The 23,643-nt window shown below is 32.6% G+C and overlaps 1 protein-coding gene across 3 annotated transcripts; it reads right to left on the bottom strand.

The window, feature by feature from the left end:
* Nucleotides 1-2,853: 2,853 nt before the first annotated feature.
* On the bottom strand, nt 2,854-22,924 carry LOC128163471 (protein white-like). 3 transcript variants are annotated; one of them, XM_052827078.1, is made up of 21 exons: nt 22,901-22,924; nt 20,192-20,354; nt 19,085-19,243; nt 18,931-18,979; nt 16,923-17,112; nt 13,555-13,620; nt 13,247-13,345; nt 12,871-13,037; nt 10,910-10,981; nt 10,465-10,567; nt 8,798-8,875; nt 8,632-8,651; nt 7,310-7,415; nt 5,274-5,411; nt 5,089-5,181; nt 4,919-4,976; nt 4,717-4,794; nt 4,461-4,566; nt 3,274-3,374; nt 3,093-3,160; nt 2,854-2,974 (listed from the first exon to the last, which is right to left on the bottom strand). In XM_052827078.1, the coding sequence occupies exons 2-21, from the start codon at nt 20,235-20,237 to the stop codon at nt 2,873-2,875; spliced, it is 1,899 nt and encodes a 632-aa protein (XP_052683038.1). In that variant the 5' UTR covers nt 20,238-20,354; nt 22,901-22,924; the 3' UTR covers nt 2,854-2,872. The 3 variants fall into 3 exon arrangements, with proteins under 3 accessions (XP_052683038.1, XP_052683040.1, XP_052683037.1); XM_052827080.1 differs by lacking the exon at nt 22,901-22,924 and adding an exon at nt 22,854-22,870; XM_052827077.1 differs by lacking the exon at nt 22,901-22,924 and having other exon boundaries at nt 20,192-20,788.
* Between the last annotated feature and the right edge of the window lie 719 nt (nt 22,925-23,643).

The raw sequence follows: 23,643 nt of genomic DNA on the forward strand, positions 1-23,643 counted from the left end.
AATCCCTAGGGCGGTGCCAAACACTCATATAGTGTATAAGTTTCTTAATACAGGGTGTCTCCAAAAATTGTCATTTAGTGTTAATGTATATAAAATGTTTAAAAAACGTCTACTAACACAAAAACTGACTGCATATTTAGTAAAAACATTAAGCCGAGTGTCATCTTTAATAATATTTCGTGTAACTTCATTTAAGGCAAGGGTTTTGGCTGGGAAGGAGGGTTATTTATTTGTCTTATTATTTTATTCTGTTCAGGAATTTCAATGAAAGAAATGAGTTAATTCACATAATTATTTAAAAAAAAGAATTGCAAGTATTTTCATCATTTGAAACCAAAACCGTTTTTGAACTTCTTAAATAAACAAATAGACTTTTAAATAGTAAAGTTACTGTAATAATTGGATAACCCAAATCACTGATAAGCAGTATATGTATAATGTATTGATATTAATACCAGATGGTGATGAAAAGTCAATGAAGGTTATTAAATATTCAAAAGCAGGAACAGAAGTGAATAGCACATTGTACTTTTAAAGCTGTTTTTGTTTAAATGCTCACAGGGAGAGTTTCTGTCTGCCTCTGGGAATGAGAGGTTGTTTTAATAAAACATGTCTACTATCCACCTTGTTTAAGTTTATCTATGAAAACATATACACATAAAACCTATCTTGATATTTAACAGATATGGGGAAATTATTTTCTATCAGAGTATTGTACCTTTTCACATAACTTTAAGCTATAGGTTTCATAGTTCTTTTTGAAAGATTTTACAATATTATATTTGTACCTTTGTGTATTAAAGAAAATTCTACTACGGTTATTGTCGGTATCAAAGAGATGCGTGGACATTCAGGTAATTTCATTTCCGTGTCTTAGTTCCCGTCAAGACGATGTGTCTCTCCTCAAACTTTATATGTGGCTGGTCCAAGGACCACATTTGTACTGCATGTTCTTATATAGAATAAAAAATATCATTATTAATCGTATTAAATTACCCATAAGATAAAAAAGAATCATAGAAATCTATAAATAAATAAGAGAAAGAAAGTGAGCGCACAAGATTGTAAGTTTGCAGGAATCCTCGACACGAATCAATTGGGATTTAAATGTCTATAACCTCGAAAGGCTATGTACAGGTTTCAACAAAAACGTATTATGTTGAGAGTCGAAGTACATGGCTATTCCGGTTATTAAAAAACTCACAAAGCTTTTCAAAAAATGGCAATGAGAGGTAAACCGATAACTAGTTGGAAATGTTAATGTAAACATATTTTAATGAAGTTATATTGTGTATATCCTAAAAAACTAGTATAATAAGAAAATAAGTTTTTATAGTGTTCATACAGCAGATTTAGAAATCAATAAAAACAGATTAAAATATTCCAGTATATTATAATTCAACATCATGTTATAATAACAAACATTTAAAACAAAAAAGTTTAATTTTTTTTTAAAAGACCACAAGTTGGACTTGAACCCGAAACACTGAATGTATGTATTCACTAAATCCAGGGCGAAACCACTGCGCCACGGAGACTTGTCAATATATGCTCTATAAAGTACTGTTTGAAATAATACTGTCATATCAATGGACTTTGTTTTTTATCCTTCAAAAAATAATTTGAAAAAGTACATAATTAGTCATCTCTGGGTCATCTCTCCATCTTTTTTTAAAAAGCGACATTTTTAATGTTGAAATATGTTACCTTTACACGTTTCAAATTTGTGGAGAGAAGACCCAGAGACAACAAAATCATTTAAAAACAGTTGTAAATAAGTAGGATTTTGCATGAATTGCATCGTGTTACTATATTAAGACCCATATTATGATAAAACCTTTTGCATTTCAAATATTTTTCCACTCATTCCACATCCAACAGAAACCAAATAACGGTTATAATTCGAAAAATATTCAAACTTAATTGATGAAATTTTCACTCTCCTTGTGCGCCCAGATTCCTGCCGAATCTACATCTTAAGCGCCCACATTCTTTGTATTGAGAATTTTTACTCATTTGATGATATGATTTCCGAATCCAAAAAAGTACCACCTTATAAATGAATGACCATGAAATTAATTGAATCGAAGGCTTTTTCAAAGTCAATAAGCATGAGTAATCCAGGGATATTGTTGACTTCTGTATAAGACATAAGATCATAAATAAATCGTGTATTTTCACCAATGTATCTACCCTTTATAAAACCAGTCTGAGTATTAAAAATATGTAAATCCAGAGTAGATTTTATCCTAAGACTGACACATCCAGATATTAACTTGTAAAAACATTCAATAGTGTAATTGGTCGCCAGTTTTTTAGGAATTGCCTAGGTTTGTCACCTTTTAGTAGGCATGATATAACTCCTAACCTCTGAGACACTGGCAATTCTCCACGTAAAATATTTGGTTAATTGCTTTTTTTATATAGTTTTTAAGATCAGCCCAAAAGAACTTATAAAATTCAGCTGTGAAACCATCACTTCCAGGCGACTTATTTTTCATGCTTTTTAAAACACTTAATATTTCACTTTCACTCTAGTTTTTATCTAAAATTTTAGATGTTGTTTTATCTAACTTTGGAACATTATGAGGCTGGATAGTTGATTCTAAATCTATATCAGAAAGCTCATAGTCTGAATTTTTAAAAAGCTTCTCATAAAAAGATTTCACCTCGTCCATGATTTCTAACTGATTATATAATCTTCTCTTCTGATTCTACAATTTTTAAAATAATTTTATTAAGAAAATTTCTTGACTCTAAATGACAGAAATATTTAGAAGGTTTTTCAAATATAAATTTTTAATTTGTTGACCACCCAGCTTTCTTAAGCAAGGACAAGGTAAAACAAGGAAATACACGTTGAGATTTTTTATTATGTCAAACGTTTGGCTTTAATGAATAAAATTGTGAAAGAAAGAAGTCTAAAAGCAATCGTCAGCGCTGCTAAACATATCCAATCCATAGGAATGTTGTCCTGAAAGAGAAACAGGTCTTAAAACAGTGATAATTTCAAATCAAAGTGAAAAAGACAGATAACTGTATCAATAAGAAACGATAACTGTATCAATAAGAAACTATGTCTGAAATCTTACCTTCTTATACCCTAAGCTTTCTGTGACTAGTTTTCCATTTGAAAGACATGTTGAATTTCTATGGCAACCTTTAAATATACAGGTGTACATTAGCGTAAACAAAAACAGTAACAGCGACCATGCTTAAGTAATTACTGATCAAACATGAGGAACATCAACTGAACATTTAGATGTACAAAACCTATTTGGTCAACATTGGTCCACTGATTTAGAATCATCAACTCATTGCTGTACATAAACCATGACGAGTATTTTATCCATAGGAAATACACAGGCACGGTTCTGAAATTAAAGGAAAATTTAAATCAAAGAACATTATCAATATCCATTCTGATTTTAAAATACGCAAATATAGACTTGGTTTAAAATTACGGAAATATAAACTTGATACATAAAAAAACTTGAGTTAAAAAAATTGTAAACAGCAAGGTATGCGTTTTTGGGGAAGCATAGGAACTCACTAATAGCAAACATATTTCTTTAAACGAGCACAACTATATTTTGAACGTTGTATTTTGGCTTGCTTTTTGAGATAATATATTAAAATCTCAGAAGTTAGTATTGCAGAGAGATTGAAACCCCCCCCCCCCCTTTATTTTAGAATGCAGTTTGTACATGACGATCATTTATTTACACGGTACTTTATAATATCGATTTTCCTCGAGAGTGTGCAGGAAATTGCAAACGAATTGCGCGTGGTTTTGGGTGAATGACTGGATGAGTTATGAGTCTTGATATTTTGTTTTGCAAATGCACAATATCTAATTGTAGTCAGTTTGAATATTCTAACAAACAGAAATTAAAAAAAAAATTGCCGAATGTTTTGGTGGTTTTGAACCCAATAAGGTTCTTTAAGGTGAATTAAAGTATAGTACCCTAATTACTGAGCCTTACAATCACAACAAAGCAGTTCATCTAATTGAAATCGTTCGGATTTTTATCATAGCTAAGACTATGATGATAATAAGCAATACAACCCCTATCTATTAAAAGCCACCGAAGTTCTCAAAAGTGATACTATTTGAAGAGTTTGGTACGCATACATTAAATCAAAACAATATGTTTTGTACATGTATAAATGTACCTAAAGAAATACAAATCAATGTCAAATCATGTAAAGAATTACAAATCGATTGTATGTAAAATATCCATCGTTTGGATTCAATTTTTGAAAGAATCATTATATATTTTGTTTTTGTTTTTCAGTATCTTATCCATCCTTGTATAAGCATTTTTGGAGTAACCATTAATATAAGGGGAAACACCTTATACAATACAAAAAATTAAACAAATCAAATTTGAAGTATTCAGCTCAAATCGTGACCATACCTGTTTAGATTATTAACGTTTTCAAAATCCTATCAATACCTATTATTTAAGAAGAATCCTCCATTCATCATGAGCGGCATTAGTAACAATGGCGCCAAAGAAAGAGCTGCAGTTATGGAAGGCGCACTCGCAGAAATGACGTAACCTGTTTAAAAAAAAGAAGAAAAAATCTAAGAGAAAATACTGGAACCAGATTAAAACTCAGAAAAAAGTGAAATATAATACATGTAGTCAAACAGTTCATACACATGTATTAGATTTTCAATATACACACGAATAAACTTCAATATTTTACCAAATCCTGCAGCAGCATTAGCAACCAAAACAGATATTCCTATAGCTGTCAGATATTGGATTTTGTCATATACCAAACCTGAAAAAATAATTATTTATGAAAATGTAACGCTATTGAATTTCTAAAAATTTGTTATTCATAAAAAAGTGAAAAATGACTGTATAGTTTTTATTAAGTTTTTTAAACTGTAAAAACTACATACCACTCATCCAATACAAAATCGTCATGAAAAGAGCAGGATTAATTATGTGTATAGGAATCTGCAAAAATTGGTTAAGATAGAGGGTAATATATGTTATGGTCATTGCATGTGTATTAATTTCATTGAATTTTTTCTTGCGTTTAGTGTCCAATTTATCCAAAAAAAGTTACCTCCACAATAATTTTAGATAGGTAATAAATGTCCACTCTATATAATTTGCTTCCATACTCTCTCACAAAAATAGGGACCTCGCTAGGAAAAACCTTTGAATAGAATCGAAATATAAAACATGATGAAAAGTTATGTGCAGAGTATCTATTACATTAGTATATTCTCAATAAGGCCAGGTACTTACATTTAATATGGGAAAGATGCTATCTAGACTTAACGATACTATAGCAAAGAATATACAGCCGTTAATATTCATGACGTCATCCTGTGTGTAATTGTTGTCCGTCTTTAAGTAGAACAATCCAAGGATAACAGCAAACAACTGAAAGGGGAATCAAAAGTTATTAATCACACAGTACTGTACAATGGTACTTTAGTTATTTTTGAAGAGTTATAAGGTTTCTCGTACCTGACGTCTTGTACTGAAGAAAATGTCATTTTTGTGGAAAAAGACATACTGTTTTAACGACATATGGAATCATTTTTTTTAGTACTATCTTAGTAATATGTTTTACAGTGCGACCGCTGAGGCGGCGAGTGCAGCATAAATTTTATTAAAATACAAGCAGGTACATACGTTTTATAATGGTGAATTTTAATTAGCGCGTAGTTTACTTCATCGATGCATCAACTTAAAAAAAAAACAAATAAGAATTTAGTATTTTATATAAGGGTGTGACCGTCTGAGAGTAAATCTCAGTTCCACGATCGCAATTTCACTAACAGATTCAATAAAAACGTGCAGAGTTGGATCCGCCTAAACAAACTGCTAAATACTTTTTAAAAAGCTAGTGATGCAAACCAATTTTTGATCAGCAGAATTTTAAATGCACAACATTCTTAAAATATTTTTTTTATCTGTTTCCGCGAGAAAATGACATTGGTAACCATATGCAGTTTAACGTTAACGTTACATGGAATTGTGGGTGCGATTCTGACGACAAAAAATTCAGTATGCTCGCTATTATGAGTTGATATTTTAGGTCGCGGCGAGATCAAATGCAATGAATCTCAAAGGGCTTTATGGAAGCAAACGTCCATGCATCCGTTTGCTAAACCACGCTTTAATTCATCATTATGAAATATGTCGAGCACATGGATCAGTGTTCATGGGCGTAAGGCCAGTAACAGAGAGGTCAATGTTTCAAACCCCGTTGTGGTCAATTGATGTTGTGTGTTGTGCACTTAGACATGGCACTTTATCTACATTGTCTCAGTCCAACCACCTGAAATGGACGCCGGCTTACCCTGGGGGTTAACCCTCTGGCTGCGACGTTATTGAACAGAAAACTTTACGTCACTGCGACATTAACCAGCAATAGACTGGTGTTCCATCCAGGGGTAGTCGATGATTCTCGTCCGCTTAGCACCACGGAAACCGTGGATAAGTACCCGCCTTAAGTGCTTTCATGGCACGGAGAAGGATTATAACTTTTACATGAAACGTGTACCCTGAGCGTATTTAAATATACATGTAATCTATGCGGCGCTCGCCCCAACGGTCGCACCATAAACTGATAAAACATATTAGATTTGATCACGGCCCGACCGTGATTTCACCTCGTCATTAGTGAAATGTAAATAAAGTCTGTCCCAAGATATTTATTCAGCACATTTGGACGATTTTTATAAAAATACACATACCCGGAAAAAAGTGCAATTGAAATCGATGAAAGGGAATATATCAACGATATCTTCATTGACAAATTATCATTTTGCACTAAAAAAAATTACAGGAATGAAACAGATTTCTTACGGAGATAGTTTACATTTTTCTACATTCAGAAGTCCTCGGAATTATCAGTAATGATAATTACATATTTTGCAAAAAAGTGCATACAGAAAAATCAGTGATGATATCATTCGAGTAGGGACCATTTTTAACATAATAAATGACCAAAGCAGTCTCCACCACATAAGCAGATGTCTAAATCTGGTGATCGATCAACTCGCAAAGACATCTTTTAGTTACCTACCTTGATAATTAACAGTCTTGTTAAGGTAAGAAGCAAATTGTGAAAAACTTAAAAATAGCTCCCAAGTTTCAAATGCCTTGTTTAAAACAGTCCTTTCAAATAATTCAATGAAATCATTCTAAAATTTTACGATCCGTGTGTGAAACCATTTTTGAAATTTATATGATTTTGCATTCCTTTTCTATGTCCAGGTCTTAAAAACCATTATGTGACAATATCATTGGTCGTATCGCATAAAACTCACCATTGCTTGAGTAAACTTGAGAATTACAAGGTATGGATTGCGAATATTTGTCACCCAACTCCTCCATAATAAATAACGAAATTGCTCAAACAATGGAGCTTGGTATCTGTAATATGAATAAGGATTCTTGTTATATATACTGTAATCAAGGGCACATTAATGCGTTCACATTTCTTTTTATTTCGACATATAGAGATATAATCAAGAGAAAAGATATTGAAGACGCCCATTAAGTTGTTTTAAAAGAGAATTTTATACATTTATAAGTGTTGCCCATCATTTGATTTTTAATAAAATCACCGTTACGTTGCGATATTCTGATGAATTTGGTAATTCATGAAAACTTATTATCATATTTCTCCACACGATTTGACAAAGTATTCAATTTACATGAAATCAACCTATTTAATTCATACTGCTTTCAAATTTTAAAACATATTTTCCTCAGGAGAATTCTTTTGACTTATTTCTTTGTTTCTTTGTAAAATGGTTGCTTCTCTATAGTCATCAATGAATTAACACAATTATATCAAGTTTCAATCTCCGCTTTTTTGTTTCTACTGATTTCACAAACCATGCATATTCCTATAATTGGACTAGCCCGCGGTCACTACCCCTCTGATTATAACTGACCCCCTTGGATCAAGAAAAGTACACCCTTGCAACTTGCATACATAATTATATATAAGCCTGCTACCAACTTTTTTTCAGTTTCTTGGTTTTTTTTCCTTCTGTTTCTAGCTTTTAGTTCTCCTAGACAAAAATATTTAAATGTGTTCAGCTATGTACTATGCTACTACTAAAGTGGAGGAAGCGCAAGGGTTACGCAGTGATTTTGATTGTTATTTGGAAGTAAGGACAGCGGGGATAACGATTTATATTTGTGGGATATACTAGTACCCTTCGACCACAGTTAGGATTTATCCAATCAAAAGAAAATTGTTCTTATTATTATTCTTGTGGTCAGCCCTTTATTTTAACGTTTTTTTTAAAGTTCTTACTGTAAAACATTTTGTGAAAAATAAATAAATAATTATACGTCACAACATGGAGATGTCCCATACTACCTTAGACACACTAAAATGATTTGCCAAGTTACATTCTTTAGGCAATTGTCTATTATTGGTACAGGTATCTATGAATTTTTTCGAAACTGCATCCTTTGGAAACCTTTTACAAGGATTCTGAAGACAGCACAATGCCATAGTGAAATTCGAGGTGGCAATAGAAAGGTTACTTTTGCTCAAAAGACTGCACGCTTATGCACGTGTTCATCACGATTTGAGAAAATTAATAAAATATAAATTCATGTCATGTCTTACCTTCTACGCAGTACTTGATGCTGAAAATAGTGCCATTAAAATTGAAAATTGCATACATGATGTAACTCATTATCGGCTTATATTTGAAGTTTGATAAACTCATTGCATTAAAAATGCAATTATTTATGATTCGATGCTAGTACATAATTTACTACAATAAACTTACCGTCATAGATGTTGAACAAATGACGTCTTTCTTATGTTTTTGTTGTGTCTGCTGTTTTTCAAACTCTTTACAGAATTTCTACAATTAATCGAAATCTGTGTGATTATTCTAGTAAAATTATAAAATTAAAGATAAGTGGTTTGGCAAACAAAATATAGTATAAATTAGATATCAAACATGGCACAAAGCATTCTTAGGTGGAGGGGATTCAAATTTGTTAAAATGAAGGGCCACAGCCATTGGATATTGGATATTGGCAAATTTTAAAAAGATCTACTGTACTTAGTTGTCAAGATATTTTGATTTCGAGATAATGACGAGATAATTAACTCGTAATAACGAGATCATTTCTCATTATTATGAGATAAAATCTCGATATAACGAGATAGTTTCTCTTAATAACGAGTTATTTATCTCGTAATAAGGAGAAAAGATCACGTAATAACGAGAAAAGATTTCGTAATAACGAGAAATGATCTCGTTATTACGAGTTAATTATCTCGTTATTATGAGTTAATTATCTCGTTATTACGAGGTAATTATCTCGTTATTATGAGAAAAAATCTCATTTAAGTTAATTATCTCGTTATTATAAGAAAAGATCTCGTTATTTCGGGAAAAGATCTATCTAAAATGGCGCGTTCATTGTCCTATTCTCTTTATGTAAAGTGTATGAATTACTGCAATGTCTTTTATTATAAACATACTTAGCATAATCATCGTTTAAAAGCATACATTAAATTTTAAATAAAATCGGACCAAGCTGTTTTGAGAAATTTTATCAGAAGAAGCAATGCAGATTGATTAATAAATTAATTGAACTATTTATTAATAAGAAGGATACATGTAATTTGTTTTCAGACTCAAAAATGTTAATATACAAAATCATTTATTTTCAATATACATAAAGATTGTTTATGAACATATAAAGCACAATTCGGGTAAATCCTGTATATCCATGATTGAAACTATGTAGTCATTTAAGTCACCTGTAGCAAATAGAATTACGTTTTTATAACTACGACTACCTGGTATTTACTTTGGAGTGGGATAATATTATTTGAGATGCAAAGTAGAATTACTTGAAGTTCTTACCACTTATTCATATAAGATGAAATGTCAAATCCGATCACTATATGTAAAATTAATGAATAATGGCCGTTGTTATTAAAAAATAAATCAAAATTAAATTAACGTTTCTGGAAAGAAAAAGATAGACTGAAAGGATGAACTAGTCTTTTAACGTAATAACGGGATCTTCTCTCGTAATAACGAGAAAATTAACATATCTTCCTTCGTAATAACGAGATTATTAACTCGGAATAACGAGATCTTTCTCGTAATACGAGAAAAAAATATTTTTTATGGGACCCTATTCGTCTTTTGTACAAAGGAAATAAGATTGTTGAACGTGAAATCTGTGTTTTTTACCCAGTTTCGATGCTAAGAGCTAGAATCTTTTTTATTCAAAAACCATACATGTATTTATCTTCTGTTATTTGCTCTAATCTAAAGGTGTTCAAAGATAAATATGTATGCATCCATACTATATTCGGGTCATTCATGTCTTTGAAATATGAATCCAGGTCATAAACGTATATATATATTTTATTTTTTTTATTTTCACCTATATATATAATTAATTAAAGCTCTTTCCTTCATCTCACCTCTATTTTTCTGTGACAAGTTTGTTCATGCCCAGGAACCATTGCCAATGTCAGAATGAAGTGATCTCCGGGGTTGTAGTTTATTGGACATGGATACCCTTGACTACAAACCAACAAACAATCTTATGAAGTGTTTTGATAAGGATGGCGATTCATTCGAACAATTTCTTAATATTCAAAAATTTTCAAAACGTAAACTGTGAAAATGTACTGATTAATAAAACCTAACAAGAGAGATATGACCCAATTTAATTTAAAAATAGCAATTATGATGGAACCTCTTTAATGTATGGTAATGTATTAATAAAGATCCATACAACATTATTATCACTGAAAACCCCATTCAATCTTCACAATTTTAAAATTTGTTTGATAACCTTTTTGTATCTAATATTAAACAAATCATATTCTTTTACATTTCAAGAACAATTCACTACTTCAGTACCTTCTAAAAAAATCTAATCCATTCATTGTGTAGCCGGTAAATACACAGTTTCCTTCAGCTAGAAGATAAATTCTACAAAAAATTAGCATGACAGTGGTGAATTACAATTGATCACAATGACGATATTGACATCGATATCGACATACACTGAGTAAGTCGCAAAATCAATTAAATTGTCGATATCGGCAATATCGTACACAAAATGACGATATCGATATCGACACTATTTAGTTTCAAAAGTGACTATGGATAGGCGATATCGTACACAAAATAACGTAATCAATATCGATCTTTATAATTTCATTAAAACAAATATAACAATTTATCACATGTTTATCTCAATATACGGTGGCTATAAATCCTGGGATAATTTTTTTAGTCCACTGTGTGTTCTTACGCCATGTGACGTCATAGTTAAACATTACGTAGATTGAGGCGGTTGATTGCCATCGGATGAAAAAGTACAAACATAATTAATTTTAGTTGAAAAGTGCGGAGTTGTTCCCATTTAATGTCACTTTATTTATATTTTTCATGAATTGATATGTTCAAAAATTAAATGTTTACGTTTCTTTGTTAAATGTTCAAGGAACTTTTTTTTACATGCGTAAAGTTGTTGATGTCTTGCAGTAAATGTTTTGTACGGCTCACGATTATAACTTTTACAGAGAAGATTAAGGTTTAACAAAAGACGAGGTAAAACATGTGATTAAAAAAATATGTCATGATTCGCGATGGTATATGATTTTTATCCAAAAAGTTGTGTGTTTTCTATCCCCGAACTCGTTGGAAAAAAATCATATACCATCGCAAATCATGAGAGATCCTATATATAAATGAAAATGACAATATCAACCTTAATATTGGCTCTGATGATTTCCTTTGAATCCATCAGAAATAAAATTAAACCAGTATCAATAACAATGAAAAGAAAGTCTAATTGATAGTATTTAGAATTGTAAATGATATTGCAATCGTCTGTATCGTCGAAACTTAGATAAGCATGGTACGGTTTTTCAAAGTACTTGAATACGTTCTGCACAAACGCAAATCAACATCGAGACGATATCGTCAATAACGATGATATCGACAATAAATATGGACAGCTTTAGTTGTGTACATATGCCAATTCATATCGATACGACATCGTCTATATCCACGATATCGACAATACATATAGACTTTTGTTGTGGATATCGACGTAAAAATATAGTGAGTTGTAGTTGTGTTTAAATGCCAATCGATATCGATACAAGATCGACTATATCGACGATAGCGACATAAAATATGAACAGCTTCAGTTGTAAACAAATGAAAATCGATATTGATACGATACCTTTGAAATTGACGTTAAATATGGACAGATTTAGTTCTGTATATATGCGACTCGATATCAATACGATATCGACGTTAAAAATAGACAGCTGAAATGTGTATAAATGCGACTCGATATAGTTTAGTCTCGTTCAACCAGACGCTCGGCTGTCTCCGTAAATCTCCGACGAGCAGAGATTTACGGAGACAGCCGAGCGTCTGGTTGAACGAGACTAGATATAGTTACGAAATCGACATGAATGTGGACAACTTCAGTTGTGGAGAAAAAAAAACCAACGATATAAATACGATATCGACTATATCGACGTTAAATATGGACAGTTATAGCTGTGCACATATGCATTTGAGTTCTTTATTATTGAAGTTAGTGAATCGATATCGATACAATATCGTCGATATCATCGATATCGATACTACATCGTGTCTTTGACATACCTCTAATCACGATAAAAAAATTATGTTATAACGACGAAATTAAGTCGTAACAACGAGAAAAGATGTCGTTATTAAGAGATAAATCTATTTTCATACGTGTCACTATTTGTCTTTTGTATTTACAAGTACGTGTACACGTTTCTCCGAATCATATATTTCACACAGTTCTGTTTTCCTAGTCTCCTACTTACTCATCAAAAAGAGCAAACACTTCTGACGACGGTTGGTGGATTGTACAAAGAACTGTGTGACCTTTATGCACCAGCATTTTCAAACACTGTATGACGCTTGATGCCATGAAAGAATCTAGACCAGATGTAGGCTCATCACAGAACATCAGAGGTGGATTCATCAGGAGCTTTAAAAATACATCATAATAATATTACTTAATAGGTTTGTTACTGACTGTTTACAGAAATTTGTGTGGTCGGTAAAGTACATAGAATTAATTAATTGTATATTGTTAATTGATTGGTTTACAACAAGTAAGTATGAATATATACATTCTTGTGATTTAGCGTTTACTCTTACAAAACACTATGATAAATGAAAGTAAAAAACCTGTACCTCAGACGCAAATGAGAGACGTTTTCTTTCCCCTCCTGAAATTCGTTGATTTGTGTATGGTCGATCAATGATAGAATCAGCGCATTTGGACAATCCAAGCTGAGGGGTAAGAATAAGAATGTATATTAAGCATCTATTGATTCCATAGCAATTCTAATGATAATCATGTATGCTTCATTTGACTTTTTATTTATCAATACGATATATGTTTTGGATCTCTACTTTTCTTTATACATTGTTAAGTATTAACCAGAGGTCATAGGGAGAAGGGCATGTGTTATTGAGTTTTTATCATAGTTAAAAATTACCTCCAACAAAACTTGTTCCACTTTCCTTTCTCTTGTTCTTTGATCTACGTCCATTTGCAGTGAAGCCTGATCACAATGGTATAACACAGGTCTTATATTTTTGCAACTGGTCATTGATGTGTTAAACAAATCGATATGAAAAAGGATGCTATGCACTTTTGACGCTCTATTGTAGAAGACGATGTATAAAAATTCACATATAATGATAAATCATAACAAAACTCCGATTGTATACCTTTGAAAAAAATATTAAAATCAATAGAACATAACATTGAGGATTTCAAAATAATTTTAATTTGTTTAAATAAATTTGTTGAATTCGATAGAAAAATGTTATCTAGTACGATAAATTTGTTTAACTCGTATTAACGAATCTACTTTGTAAATACTTTTATGAAATAGCAAGCAAATAAGATAATGAGAATAAATTGAGTTTGAACATTTTTCATAAGATTATTATCAAACATTCATACAATCTCTTATCTTTAATTTGTACTTTTTCCAATTTACATCAAAGCTAATACGGATCACGTAGAATACTCTGAATGTTCTTACCATAACAGTATCAAAACATTCATTAAACTGTAGTTTACTATGACTATGAAATATAAATACTATTTTACTTCATACTTAAAAATCGATTCTCTGATTAACAAATTCCTTAGTTAAATTAAAAGAGAACTTTAACGTCTTGTCATATGCCAGTATATCGTTAAGTATAGACTGAATTCGAGGAGTGTTGTTATTAAAGATACTAATGCCGTTTTAACGCTGTTTTTTTTTTTTTGCTACATGTTTCCTGGGCTGCGTTTTACAAAAGAACTTGCGACAGAGTCGTAAATATTTTCAGTCTCATGGAATAATATTTAAAAAACAGAACAAAGACATAACCATATTTATTAAACTACTCTGATGTCCATCATAATATTTTACAGGCATGGAAATGAAATATTGATTTGTTTGTTTTTAATTAGCATTCATTAATTTGATCGTAAGACTAGTCCTGTTGTAAAACGCAGCCCAGACCCAAACTTTGTCAGTGTGGTGATCTACATAAGTTCGAAAATTTCTGCAAATTGTGCAATCTAATTCAGAAGCTTTAAAAAGTATAATTAAGTCTTTTCAGTATGTAAACAAGAAGTCGTCGCGAAAGCGGGGTTAGCATGCTGATAGCAGGCTACATAAGAAAAAAAAAGACAGACAGACTAAAGTTTTGAGTCGAGGTTACCCTGAAAGTGGTAATACTGCCGTTCTGTTTTAATTATTCTCTGATCGGGTATGAATTAAAATGGCGGTCTTAAGGTTTATTGATAATGGTTATTCTTTCATGACAAAGGTTTGGAAAAAATATGTTTTGTCAACGTCAAAAAATATTTTCATTATCTAATTTCGCAAACAAACCTGCTGTCATTTTTTTTTTCAAATCTGTGTTCATCTCGATTTTGCGCAGATTTACACTTACGTGAATCGTTTATGAATATGCATGAGAACATTTGCATTTATCCTTACATAACATTATCATAATATTCAATTATACTAATTAATGAACTTGCGCATTCGTAACTGTTTTTTATACAGATCATCTCATTGACAAAGTTTGGGTCGGGTTTCCAACATAGCAGAAACAGCATTAAAAACGGCATATATAGCTTTAAAGATAACCGACACTAATTCACCCAAATAATCGGCCGCACGGTCATTACTGTACAAAGTATTAAAAACAAATATCTAATAATTATATATAGTGGTTGTTCTGTAAAGGTCTTTCTAGTTCTAGTAGTAGTATTAGTTTGTGTTTTTAATTTATTTTTTATAACCTACTGGATGATACCCTGCGAAAGCGCGAGAATTAACACTTTACTTATTAATATTCTATAATACTTTTTTTTGGTACATTTTTGTATATACTTTGTCGAATTGTTTCCTTATTCTTTAAAATTGAAATAAAAAAACAACAACTGCGTGGTTGGATATTTAAAGGAGCGGACAGGGATGAACATCTAAACTGAAATGAAAATTATCTACATGTAAGTGGTCTTGATTATGTTTGTTGCAGCTGACTGAAATAATAAACTGTTTTTATTGTATTTAATTCAAACCAGTAAACAGGTATTAAGTGTATCTCTCTCTGAATTTGTATCTTTAGGTCAATTTTTCAATATAGATTTTCTTACTGTCCCAAATAAGACTTCAAGATAAAAGACTGAAAAACAATCGGGGGGGGGGGGGGGGGAGGGTTCGTTTATCCCCATTAAACTTCCCCTTTTTATGCATATTTAATAGACGTAGACAATAATCTGTTCTTAATGTTTACAAATTAATGTCTAAGGTTTAGCTTACTACCATTCTGTTGTGATATGAAAATGAATGAAATCAAAACACGCTCGGTTATGCAAAATTTATTTGCATATTTTAAACAAACTAAAATTGTATTAAATCATTCCATTTTATTTATTATCTTTTATAGCTTTTTGTATAGTTACACCGTTCAAAAAAGTTCAAACCTGTTCTCTCAACAGGGGTTGTGCTTCGCAAGCAAATGAATATCAAAACTAAAATCGTCCATTGAAGAAACGAATTGCCTTATTTTAATTATTTATTCAACATTTATAAAATCTTAACTTCTATGTATTTTTTTTAAAAAAAAGCAACCCGTAAATATATTCAATCTTTAAGTAATCATTCAATATTATTCCATTGCAAGTATATATTAAGATTCAAACTACTCCTGACTTGTATCCACCAGAGCGTGTCCACCTCCTCTCATTTTTGCTATTTTGGGCTTGTTTATCGAAAATGAAAGTAGGCATTTGGTTAATTTTACAATATTAACTCATCAGTTAAAATTCATTTATATCTTACGGACATCATCTCACATGTGCTGAAATACCAAAGGTGTAAGCATATACTCTGCTGCAGGCGTTTTGTAGTTTATTTCTTAATTTATAAGTATAGATTGTGTCTTCAAAAGAGATGTTCATAGTCTTGTTGTCCGAAAAATTGGATAATTCTTAATAATTGTTTCGTTGGTCATTTCTAGAGCTCTATATATTCAGTTTGCTGGCTCAGTGCCTATATATCCTACACTTAACTATAGATCCTCACTTTGAAAAGCAGATTGTATGAAATAAATCACTTATGTTTTCAATTTAATTTGTTATTGAATAATATCAAATAAAACAATTGTAACTTTTAACATCCTATTTGAACATCATTTGTCCTTTATAGAATGGAAAATGTGTGTCTTAAAAAAACCCACAAAAAAAACTACCAAGAAACCCTGCAGAATGAGACTTTAATGTAATACTCAGATAAGCGCAAAAATCTCCAAAAAAAAAAGAAAGATTGGTTTTAATGAAGCATTGTACCTTAAAAAGAAGGTGTTCTCTAACAGTCAGTGTCCCTAGGAAGAGATCGTCTTGTTGTAGGTAGGCGGAGATGTCGTTCATCTGATCTCTGTTTACGACTCTGTCATTAATTTTTATTTCTCCAGAAACAGCCAGAGATCGGATGTTGCGGAAAGTAAGCACGTTCATCAATGAAGTTTTTCCGGCGCCACTTTTAAATCAACCAAAAAGAAGCAGTGTCAGTATAAAGAAAAACTACGATACTAGGAACCTTTTGGTTAATTTAAGAATAATTTTGAGTGCTAAATTCAACATAAGGCCTACCTGGCGGTCACCTGAGTATTATAGCTCAATGAGGGGTAAATGATGGACCCGTCACTTCATTTTTGAGCCATAACCCTATTCTGAGACTTCTCTGACTCTAATCCCAGCTTTTATTATTGAATGAAAGACATTGATTAATAAAATCGAAAGGGGGGGGGAGGTCAAAGGAATATCAGATTATCTACACCCTAGCTACAGGGGCCAAAAAAACTGTAAACATTTAGTGTAAAGAGACCTGCGGTCTTTTATAAATGGTTAATCTTTTATAATATTCACAGTTTCATTTATAATGCACGCAACATGCATATAGTTTATTATACAATCTTACAACGCACAGGTAATTAAAGTAGATATGTAAAATGTTAACGGACGATGCACGGTTGTACGATTACCGGAGTGACGCAAATGATCTATATTAAATATATGGTTACTATGCGACCAATAAGTCACACCCCAAACCCTTCACTATGGGCAGTGCATTTTACAATTCAAGAAGAGGACATAATAGAAATCATAACAATACATTTAGTGTATCTCCCAAGACTGTGAAAGTACAGAAAATATCATAAAGGGCCTGAACCCCCTGATTCGGGGGGTCTGATGAATTTCACAATTTAGGTAGAGTGCTTCATGGACATCATAACCATACAGTTGGTTTACATGTATCTCACCTTGCTGTGGATGTAGAGAAAAAGATTTTCTAAGATTAAATACATTTTCAGCAGTTGGCAACAATGGCCCCGCCCAAGGGTCTGAACCCCTAACCTAGGAGTCATGAATTTCATAATTTTGGCGGAAGGCTTCATGAACATCAAAATCATTGTGAAAGTAGAGAAAAAAATATTTTTAAGATTTTTATACATTTTCACTATTTGACCATATTTGCCCCGCCCTCGAAGATGAATCCCTGATTCAGGGGGCTATGAAATTCACAAATTAGGTATATTTAGAGGGCTTTATGGACACCATAGCTAATACTCATCACCATACACTTATTTTTTTAAACATATATTGAAGTATAGTAGATGATTGTCAAATAATTTAATACATATTCACTATATGGCCGTGTTGACCCCACCCTAGGGCCTGAACCCCTGACCATGGGCCATGAGTTTCATCATTAAAGTAGTGGGCTTAAGGGACAACATAACCATGCATTTAGTTTTTCTCAAATTTTTATTGGAGCAGAGAGTATTTTCTTTGATAACATTTTTACTAAATGACCATATTGGCCTCCCCAAGGGTCTGAACTCTGACCCAATGTCCACGAATTTCACATTTTTGGTAGAGGACTTCATGCTTGAATATTAATTAGCTGAATTTAGTTTTCTTCCACATTTGTGGTGAGAGTTTAGAATAAGAATTTCAAAATGTTTTGGCCTTTCTGGGATTATTGGTCCTGCACATGAGGTCATACATTTCACAATTTAGATTCCTCTTGAGGCTCTTGTCCTTGAGTCTAGAGATGCTTCAAACTAAAATTTGGCCTTGTAGTTTTCAAAAAGAAGTTAAAATGTAAAATTATTCACGGACCGCGCAACGACGACAGACGATGACCAATTACAATAAGTCATCTGAGCGACTTAGGTGACCCTTAAAGCGAAATGCGAAACGCAAAATGTTAATGTGAATTTTAAAATTCTAGCAAAAACAGGAACAGATGCAACAGTTTTTGTTCAATACATCACAGATTTTTTTTCGCTACCTTGCTCCCATAATTGCTACCAATTTGCCTGGGCGCACTTCACCACTTACTGTAAAAAAAGGCAACATGATTGTCATAACAATAAGAGAAAATCCAGGGATGGCTATTTGTATGCTTAAAATGTCATTATTTACTGCTAAATTTATAATATAACCTGAATTTAGAATGGTTTTGCTGCAAGTTTCTTTTCGGATTTTGCAGTTAGTTCTTGCTGTAGTCGTCACTGTGACGTCACTCCATGATAACGTGACTTGTTGCCATTCAGGAATACGATGTAATTCTTTACTGCCCATCCCATTTTGAGCTTTATTTTCTGTGAAAATAAAAAAAAAATGAAAATAAATAATTTTTGGCTATCTGTATTTTCTATAAGAATCACAAAATTTAAAACCCGAGAAGAGGGCAAAATCAATTGAATATAAGAGTTAAGTGGTAACTCTAACATTTTTTTTATTTAGTTAAGCAGTTTAAATTTTTGTTATACTTTTTCACTACATGTATATCTTCAGTTCTTGTCTTTTGCAATGCGATTTGTCGTAGTTTACTGAATATGATTTATCATCTCCTATCTATTGCGTGTAATGGTAAGAATATATAGTATTATTTGTTACTGCTTTCCAACCGTAATCATTGTTTATTCGGAGTTAGGATGAATATGTTGAATGAAAATACTAAATCAAATGTATAACTCTGGCTTTGGTTTATAACAACAAAACAAATGCACATAACCAAACCCTTATCAATATACTTTTTATTATGTACTTAATCAAAATTCCAGTTCATTTGAGTAAAAGAGGCCCGGGAACACGTCTGGACATATGTAACGCAGTGTTTGCCGATATGTGTTCATTCAATTATTTTTGAAATTGGTATGTATATGTAAAGTAACTTAACCGCATACTCTGAAATTTATTAAATCGACACCATTCATTTTTCTTGTCATACCATTAAAAGATTTTTCCAGCGTTTTTTAATCATACATGTAGTTGCGGTTTATTCAGATGCTTTCAAAGAGTTAACTGCATTGCAACAGCACTATTTATACAACCAACACGTGCTGTCGTTTGATAACTCATCTCATTTATACTGACCACATTAAAATTTATTCACGGGCATCTGACCATACAAGAATGACACTTAAAGGTCTGGATAAATGATGTATATGTATTTGTGTATACATATATAGAGATGACTTTTTGTTACTGATAAACACACACACACACACACACACACACACACACACACACACACATTTACCCACCTGAGCCCCCCAGCTCAAATGTTGAGTTATTGTAATATCCAACCATTTTCCAGTGATGGATGATTCCTATAGATCACTAATATCTCCAAGTTGTTAGCATCACACATTTATTTTATGGAAGGAACTTTGTCGATAATCACACTCCCACAGTCTCCATCGTTTTCTTTAAGAAACATCACAAAATATAGATGATTACAAATTATCCATTAATACAATATTAGTGACGGCATTGCTGAATGTAAATGTGAATACAGTCCTCCAGACGCACTAACAGGTATGATATATCACCAGGTGAACGTCAGTAACCCGAAGATTGCTGAACCAAACGTGGTCTATTTAGTACAAATGCATACATCTAAGTACAACCCAACCCAATCGGCAACAATTCAACTGTCGCTGGTATATTATTAAATATCCTACTAGTTGACCGCTATATCCGCTAGGAACAGGAATGCAGTGGTCCGTGACCGATGACCTCCGTGTTGTCGGGGTCTCGTTCACGCTGTATTGATTTTGGCCCCACAGGCTACCAGGTGAATGTACGGTACCTAGCATGGGTTAACATTAAACCAATACTAAACATGTTATAGATAATATATACTTTACCTGTGTTTTGTTTGGCTTTCCGATGATTTTTATAAGCCATTTTTGAACATTACATGTAGCATCAAAAGTTGATTTTACTCTGCAAATTAAAGCTGAGTGATCGATGTTTAAGAGATATCGAATTGTTTATCATTATACAAATAGTGCCTGTTTGGGAGGGTAACAGTTGAAATTTGCACCCCAAGAAAACCATTGTCAACCGACGCGAAGCGGAGGTTGACAATGGTTTTCGAGGGGTGTCAATTTCAACTGTTATCCTCCCAAACAGGCACTATTTATTTTGTTATACTGAATGTCTTTTTTAAAATTTTTAAGAAAATTTTACTGCTTTTATATAGGAATAACGTGAATTCTACAGCGAACCGTACGCGCATAATTTTCGCGCATGTAACATTTTTTAATGTTACCCGTATCCAAGTGCGTTGCTAACGCTGAGGGTAATAGTAAATATTATTAACTGCGTCTTAACCAATCAGATTTCAGTATTTAACATGAAAGTATAACAATATCTGATGTTCAATATTTTAAGGCGTTAAATGTTGATAACTTTTATGTCTGAATGAAGCGTTTGACATAGTAAACGGGGCATCACACCAAGATACACGTATATCAACCTCAATTTTTTACGTGTTTAATTTCTAGAGCTTTGGTAAAAATAAACACGAGTATTAAAGTTTAAGTATTTTTCTCTATTTGTTTTTACAAATACAACAAAAATAAAGGAGGTAAACCAGGTGTATGAGTCAACAAATTGATTTATTCCTAATTGTTTTGAATGTAAAATGCTACATAATAACCCTAGCACGATACTCAATCATACAAGTCATTAACCCTCACATTGATATTATTTACATATTATGAAGCGAAGCGGTCATTGTTTGGTAATCTCCGAGAAACACAAATTAGCAGAACAATGTGAACATCAAATGCAAAAAACATTTCAACAAAATGTTACATTATGCGGATTTAAAAATATTTCTTTTTAAAATTATTTTCAAGAGGAATTACTTTTCTCTAATGCAATCAAAGCAAAAGAGTCGCTAGCAGACAATGGCGATAATATTAAGAGAAACTGTGTAGTAAAATATATGTACTGGAAGGTTCGTTAACGATTGAACTTTTTCAATCGGCTGGCAACGTTTAGGCACTGATAAGACAAATGGAAATCAACACTTCACGATTGCGTTTCACAAATAACTGAAAGTTTCGGGAGGGCATTAGGGTTTAAGTACCTAGCCTTGTACCACGGATGATGGCGCAAGAGGAAGATTAACGTGGAAGAGAGCCGGGGTACTTGGAGAAAAATCCATGTGTCCGAGCTGGAGACTCTGTATCAAACAACCACTGTCGACCGCGGGGATCGAACGCATGTCGCAGCGGTAAGAAGCGGCGAATGTATTGTGTCAAGTTAAGCTTAGTATGTGAAGTGTAATTTTTTTAATAGATAAATTCCTATATTACATGTACAATAGTGTGGGTCCTGTGTAAGGTTTTGAATGACGAGTAATTGTGGTTCCTGTGTAAGGTTTTGAATGACCATTGGAAATGCCTTGGTCAAGAATTATATATGCGCGGATCAAGAAAATTTTTTCGCGGGGGGAGGGGGGGGAAGAATTGTTTTTGTTCCGAGGGGGAGGGGGTGTCCGAGGGGTCCGAGACATCTTCGGTAAATTTACTAAGTGAATTTAATAAATTTGAATTTTCCAGATGTTCGGACCATCCCCCCTTTCTTTTAGATCCGCGCAAGTAAAATAAACGTTTGAAAATGGTAAAAGGTAAATAACATATGAATACAGTGAAGTCATTGATATTTTGCGAAGGGACGCTTTTTAATAAGTTATAAAACTTTCTATGAAAGATAAAAACAACCACAAGGAAATATATATTATTAATCCCATCACACACTTTATCAATCGATAACCTGCAGATATGAGCCAAACCAAGCAATGTGACTCGCAGCGTAAATTGGTGTTGTTTACAGAAATCACGGATTTTAAGCAGCCTCCTTAGGATGTTTATACTTTGTTTAAATGAAAACTGTATCTGTATCACTTACCTCTCATTCATTCCATCCTCGCATTTAAGAGGAAGCTTGTACCTTACCTAAGCGTGTCTTTGTAAAACATCGACATCTATTGTATAGATATTACTGTATGAATGCTCTAAGCGGCTGGCAGCTAGCCGCATATAACATCGTGTACTTTGTGCTACATTCAGGCTGAGGTCGGCTTGAACTTACTTCGCTAGCGAAGGTTTCTGATCTGCACCGCTCCTCACACACAGCCTTGATCAAAAATATTCTGAATCAGACAGAATCTTCCAACAAAATATGTTTATACTGTAAAAAATTCAGGTCGATTCGGCTAAACTGGCATCAATGATCAATCTTTTTCTCGTTCAAGTCATCTTCGCCAGCAAAGGGTTTCTGATCCACACCGCTTCCCACGTGCGGATCAGAAACCTTTGGCTAGCGAAGAAGCCAATGTTTGAAATTAGGTATTGACAATTAAGGGGTTAATATACAAATTCAATAAGAATGTATTGAAATTTAAAAAAGTTATTGGAATTAAATCATTGGTTATTTTAAGAATGAACTCATTGTGAATAGATTAATTACTAATTTATTAAAAAAAATATTTTTATTGACAAATATAATGAGATAACAATTAAGAGGTTGATGCTTGATACCAACGTTCTTAAAATCATTATACAGAGAGTATCAAGTACAACTACAAACGTAGTGCACACGAGACGGATGTACTCAGACGGACAAACAGATAGACGCGGAAGGACGCCGGACAAAAAGTGATCACAAAACCTCACCGGAGCTTTCATCCCAGGTGAGC

This window comes from Crassostrea angulata, chromosome 9 (genome assembly GCF_025612915.1).
Source record: "Crassostrea angulata isolate pt1a10 chromosome 9, ASM2561291v2, whole genome shotgun sequence".
Lineage (NCBI taxonomy): Eukaryota > Metazoa > Mollusca > Bivalvia > Ostreida > Ostreidae > Magallana > Magallana angulata.